This window comes from Manacus vitellinus, unplaced genomic scaffold (assembly GCF_001715985.3).
Source record: "Manacus vitellinus isolate BGI_N305 unplaced genomic scaffold, ASM171598v3 scaffold_78_pilon, whole genome shotgun sequence".
Taxonomy (NCBI): domain Eukaryota; kingdom Metazoa; phylum Chordata; class Aves; order Passeriformes; family Pipridae; genus Manacus; species Manacus vitellinus.
In genome coordinates this window covers 645,455-651,465 of record NW_021940807.1, presented here as the reverse complement: position 1 = coordinate 651,465, position 6,011 = coordinate 645,455, and the positions used below count along the sequence as shown (strand labels likewise).

Genomic DNA, 6,011 nt, shown 5'->3' with positions numbered 1-6,011 from the left:
GCTTTTGAAAAAGAGGGAAAAAGAACAGGAATCATCCCTAAATTTGCCATTTGAGTTGGATTTTTAACTCCTGTTCACCTCGGGATACTCACACGGACATTCCTGGTCCAATAAATGTCCCATCAATTCCATAAATAACCAGCAAGAGCCTCTGGAACTATGAGGAATATTTAGACACCTTTCCATGGGATTTAAAGTTGTGGGAAGTCCCTTCCTGCACTCCAAGGCCTTTCTCATTCCTTTCACCTCTTCCTCCTTTAAGTGCCTGCATTCCTCTCATTCCTGCTGGAATTTTATCCAGGAGGGTTTGCAGATAAGGAGAGATTTGGGCCCTGGAGCTGTTCCCTCCCTCCACTGGCAGAGATTCCCTGGATCCTGAAAGAACTGGATATTAAATCCTCCCAGACTTGCCCAAAACCCCCAATTCCAACTAATTCCACCCCATCTTCCCTAAAGTCTCAGGGATATTCCTGGAAAAACTCAGGACACCAGCCCAGGTTGGCCGGAGAGGTTGTGGAATACCCATCCCTGCGGGATCAGGAAATGGCCTGGGCTCCTTCCCCCTGGGAATGTGGGATTTGGGGCCAGGAGTTGGACTCGCTGATCCCTGGGGATCCCTCCCAGCTCATTCCCAGGGAGATGATCCCTCTCCCACCAGCCCCCACATTCCAGGTTTTATTCCCTTCCCGAAGAACGACGGGATTTTCCGGAGCTCCCGCCGGATTCCACGTTCTCCCACTTCCCAGACTCCAGGCAGGCCGTATCCCAAGGCAGGAGGGGAGCCTGGAGAAGCAGCAGGCGGGAATGTGGCTGTGGAAGGATTTCTAGGATCCCTCTGGGTGCTTTGCCTATGGAATTCCATCCCATCCCACTTATTTTCCCAGCAGGAAAGCCAACTCTCCAACCCAGCAGGTGTTTTCCCAGCTCTTGGTTCCCTGGGAAATGGAACATTTTAAGGAATAGGGAGCTTTCCCTTGGGCTCCAGCCAAGGGAAATGCTGGCAGGAGCATTCCAGGGAAATTTGGGAAGAAACTCTTTGCATTGCATCCATGAAAGCCAAGGGGGGGGTTAAATCCCCTTGATCTGGGAATTCCCAGCCAGTTATCCCTACACTGTGACAATCCCCATCCAAGGAAAGCATCTTTTCCAGGAAAAGGGCAAGGACAGAGCCTTATCCTGAAGGAACAGCTGCAGGATCCATAATTTTCCTTCACTGCTTCACTTCCAACCCACCCAATTCCATAACTCATTCCCAGGTTTTGCTTCCTGTCATCCCTCACTTCCCAAGAGTTTTAAATCCCTCAGGGACTGGGGCTCCACCAGGGCTGGACAGCCCCTTTCCAGGCGGGAATTTTCCCTCAATCCAACCTAAATCTCCCCTGGGGCAACTTGAGGCCTTTTCCTTTCGTCCCATCCCTTGTTCCCCGGGAGAAGGGCCGGATTCCCACCTGGATCCGACATCCTGGCAGGGAATTGTGGAATTCCAGAACATCCCACCTTCCCCTAAACCAAATTCCCATGACCAAGATGATGCTCCCTTTGCCTCCCTTTGAAACTCTGGGAATGGCAGAGCAGGTTTTCCACCATTCCCAACCCCCTGGATTCGCCGACGGCGCCGTTTCATCCGCTCCCTTCCCGGCCTCTGGAATTCCTCCAGCCTTCCAGAAAGCTTTCAATCAGCGGTGCCACAACCTCTCCAGCTGATTATTTTGGGATTCCTGGGAGCGACTCATCCCCAGCTGCTGCTCAGAAGTGTTTTTGCTGGATGGCTCCCGTGCTCCCATCTCCGCAGCTCCGGGAAGCAGCTCCTCATTCCCACGGGAGCGGCACTTCAGCCCTTCCCAAACACAGGCACAACTGAGGATTATTTGTTCCTTTCCTTCCCTTTTTCTCTCCTTTGAAATATTTCTCCCTTTAATCGGGGATTTGTCCTTTTCCCAAAATTCTAAGAAGGAAAAATTTCCACGTCTTGACGTCGGAATAAATATTCCGGCTCCTCTTTCCATTCCTGCCAGGTCTCTTCCCAATCCCTCAGGCTCCTCCACAGTAAACCCAACCCAGGCACATCCAACCAATCCCTGATAATCCCTAAAACGACCCTCAGCTCCCCCTTTTCCCTGGAAACCGCTCGTTTTCCTTGGGGATCAAGCGGAATTCCCAAGAGCTCCTTCTCTTTCCTTTAAGGATTCCAGGACTGTCCCATCCTAGCCAAAGGTTTCCTTGGCACAAGGAATTGTCTCTTTTGGAGGAGTTCAAAGGAGGTCAGTGCTGGGAAAAAGCGGGATTTCTCCAGGTATTTGCTGCCAGCTGAGCTGGAGCTGCTCCTATTCCCTATTTTCTGGTTGCTGGGATCCAGCTCCGGGGAGCCCGGGAAAGGGTTCAAATCCCAAAAAACACGTCCCAGCCTCATCTCCCTGCAAACTGGGAAGCTCCAGGTGCCACAGTGGGATTTCCTCATGGATAACTTCATCCAGGGAACAAGCATCCACCTTGTTTGGGGGTCACATCCACTGTTTTCCTTGGAATTTCCTTGTTCTGAAGGAGACATGGAGTTGAGCTCCCAGGGACATTCCTTCATCTCATCTCTCTGGCACTGGGAAGCTCCAGATCCCACAATGGGATTTTGTGCATGGAAAACTTCATCCAGGGAATGAGCATCCACCTTGTTTGGTGGTTAAATCCCTGTTTTCCTTGGAATTTCTTTGGATTGAAGGAGACATGAAGGTGAGCTCAGCTCCCAGGGAAGTTCCCTCATCCCGGGATGGCACCTCCTGGCACCTTTTCCTCCCCCCCAGGCCAAGGGGAAGCTCAGGTGTCCTGGAATCCTGGCCCAGCCCTGCCCTCACCTCCAGGCTTTTTCCAGAGGTTTCATTCCAGAGGCAAAAAGCCAAGTCCTGAAGAGTCCCCGGAGCAGCCGAAGGTTTCTCCTGGTAGGAAAACAGCTCCGGAATCCAACAATTCTCCAAGGAGCCAAAAAAACAAAGGATCACAATTAAACTATCCAACAAAAAGTCCTGAAGGGAAAAACCTTAAAAACTTCCTTAAAACATCCTCAGGATCCAGGATCCACCGCTGGTTTTCCAGGAGCCGTTTGGAATCCAGCAAAGGGAGATAACGGGATCAAAGGAGGATTTTTGAAAGGCAGAACTTGTGTGTCCCTGCTGCTCATCCCTCACTGAATTCCTAATCCTGGTTACTATGGAAATGGCTCGATCCCAGCTGGAGCAGCGGGACTTCCAGGAGAAACAAACCCCGGGAACAAAAGCGCCTCGGAAAATCCAACACCTTGGCCGTGTGTCCTTGGAAAAATTCCTGGTTCCCAGGACAACTCCCTGACAGGAGGGGGGAGCCGGGGAGGGGTCGGGCTCTGCTCCCAGGGAACAAGGGACAGGAGGACAGGGAATGGCTTCCAGCTGTGCCAGAGGGAATTTAGGTTGGATAGTGGGACAATTCCTCCTGGAAAGGGCTGCCCAGGGCAGGGGTGGGGTCCCCATTCCCAGAGGGATTCCAAAGCCCTGTGGATGTGGCACTTGGGGACACGGTCAGAGTGGCCTTGGCAGTGCTGGGGATGGTTGGACTCTGATCCCAGAGGGCTTTTCCAACCTCAGCAATTCCATGATCCCCCAGAGCCCGGCGGAGATCCCGCCCTGTGGAGAAGGAAAGATCCAAAGGGGATTTTTGTCCCTATTTCCACAAGGAATCCTTTGATTTTCCAACGAGAAACACTTTGTTCCCATCGCTGGGGTTCGTATCCCGGAATTCCCCGTGGCCACAACCTTGTGTGAATCCCAGGAAAAAAACCTGCTGCTCTTAATTCCCTGTCTCCCTGTGCCACCCAATTCCTTCGGCACAAACACCTGGAGCTGCGGAATTGCCGAGTTCTTTCCCAACCCTCCGTGCTCGTTTCTCTTCCCACCATCCCTCAGGTGCTTTGGAACCATCCCAGTTCCACGGATGGGGAATTTAAACCCTCGTTCCCAAAAAAAAAACATGTGTTGGAAAAGCCTGGATTGTGCATCGCTGGGAATGCTGGACTGTAGAGGAATTTTCCTGGAATCTTCAATTCCCTTGGAGCCTCCAAGCAGATCCTTTGGAGCAGGAGTGACGTTGGGATGATCCCGGTGATGTCCATCAGCATCTTTCTGCCTGGGAAAACCACTTTAGGAGGGGAAAATCCAAGGAAAATCACAGCAGAGCTGGTCCTGGTGTTGACATTCCATGGGATTTGTTGTTTTAATTCATGGAGAGGGGGGAAAAAATGGAAGAGAATTCCAGAGGAAGGGTGAACCAGCAGCTCCACAATTCCGAGTGGGGTTTGTCTCCGCTTCATCAGCGCCGCCATTTCCAGCCGGGAAACCCTCCGGAATTCCTTTCCCTCCCTCATTTTCTCCTTCCAAAAGCAGGATTGGGATGATCCCCCCTGGAGTTTTGGGGCTGGGGCAAAGCTCGGACCTTCTGGGCAGGGCTGGGTGTGGAAAAGCAGCCCTGGAGGTGGTTTTTCCCTGGTTTTCCCCCAGTTTTGTTTCCCTCTGGAGCAGTGGAAGCGGCCACGTGGAGCGGCCAGGTTTGCTCCGGCTTTTCTCCTGGAATTCCCTCTCCTCCCTCCCATCCCACGGGACGACAGGAGGAGAACTGGAATGTCGTCCCTGTGGATTCTCAGCCTCTGATCCCGAACTCCTGCTCTCCCTCCCGAATTCCCAGCCCTCCGCAGCAGCTCCAAGGCGGGAAGGATGATGACATTGTTGGGAAGGAAAAACAAGGCCTGCAAAATTCCCTCAGAATTCCTCCCAGGGCCACATCCAACCGGGAATGAGACGGGAAGGGAGGGAAGCAGGATCCTTCTCCACCTGCAGAGTGGGAAGACACAGGGATTCCCAAAGCAATCCCAGCCCATTAACCCTCAAATCATGTGGAAGAAAACCTTTTATCCCTCCATCTGCTCCCTGGCTCTTCCCGGGAATCCCGACGGAACCACGGCGGAGGTGCTTTTCCCACAATGTATTCCCTCTCCAACATCTTCTGGAGACGTGGAGATGGAAAAGCTCTTGTGGCACTAATTCCTGGTTTCGGGATGGAAGGCATTCCCTCAGCTTTCCCACAGATTCCCACCTGGATCATCGGCCTCCATCCTGCACTTTATCCATCCTTTCGGGCTGGCACTGCCATCCTGCATTCCCTGTCCCATCCAAAGGGACATTCCCATTTTCCATCCATCCCCTCCAGCTGCACCTTCCCGTGGCCGGTGCTCACCTCTCCCAGTGGGAAACCACTTCAAGGATTTCCCTTCCCACAAAATTCCAACCAAACCAACCAAAAAGGGATTCACGGGTACAAAGAAAAGGCGGTTCCCTTCTGGAATCAGCTCATTCCAGGATCAAACACAAGCCAGGAAAGCTGGGATGTGGCCACAGCAGGTGTAAAAGGCGGGGAATTCCAGCACCTTGGGAATTCCAGCCGAGGGAAAACCCTTGGATTTCTTTGCTCCCTCCCATCAAACCTGTCCAACAGGAGCAGGCGGGTCCCGCTGCCGCTGCTCCCAGGGGTGCTGGAGAGGAGCTGGGAATGAGCAGACATGGAATTCTATCCCCACATTTGTCCATCCTTTAAGGAAACAAAGCCCAGACTTCCTAAAAATGCCAGTGCAGCTCCTGATTTCCCGGGAATGTCCTCAGGGATGGACACAGACACCACTGCTCCCTCCAGCCTCCCGTCCCACCTGGGATCCCTGGGATTCGGAGGCAGGATATTTGGGCACTTGTCTATTCCCAGAGTTAATTCCCAATATTCCCTAAGCCCGTGGCCCTAAAAGGAGCTTAAAAAAAACCCGAACCCCACAATTATCTCACAGAATTCCAGACTGGTTTGAGCTGGAAGGGACCTGAAGGATCATCCCATCCCACCCCCTGCCATGGGCAGGGACACCTTCCACTAGCCCAGGTTGCTCAAACCTGGCCTTGGACACTTCCAGGGATCCAGGGGCAGCCACAGCTTCTCTGGGAAATCTATTCCAG

The 6,011-nt window shown here is 52.7% G+C and overlaps 2 protein-coding genes across 2 annotated transcripts in view; one reads left to right on the top strand and one right to left on the bottom strand.

Annotated features, from left to right (window-relative positions):
• CCDC12 (coiled-coil domain containing 12) overlaps positions 1–3,941 on the bottom strand; it is a 15,382-nt gene extending 11,441 nt beyond the window's left edge. The window contains exon 1 of the mRNA XM_029964675.1: positions 3,604–3,941. Coding sequence (XP_029820535.1) covers positions 3,604–3,941 — 338 coding nt within the window. The remainder of the gene's footprint in view (positions 1–3,603) is intronic.
• Positions 3,942–4,112: 171 nt separating this feature from the next.
• NBEAL2 (neurobeachin like 2) overlaps positions 4,113–6,011 on the top strand; it is a 47,902-nt gene continuing 46,003 nt past the window's right edge. Inside the window, exon 1 of the mRNA XM_029964674.1 lies at positions 4,113–4,121. Coding sequence (XP_029820534.1) covers positions 4,113–4,121 — 9 coding nt within the window. The remainder of the gene's footprint in view (positions 4,122–6,011) is intronic.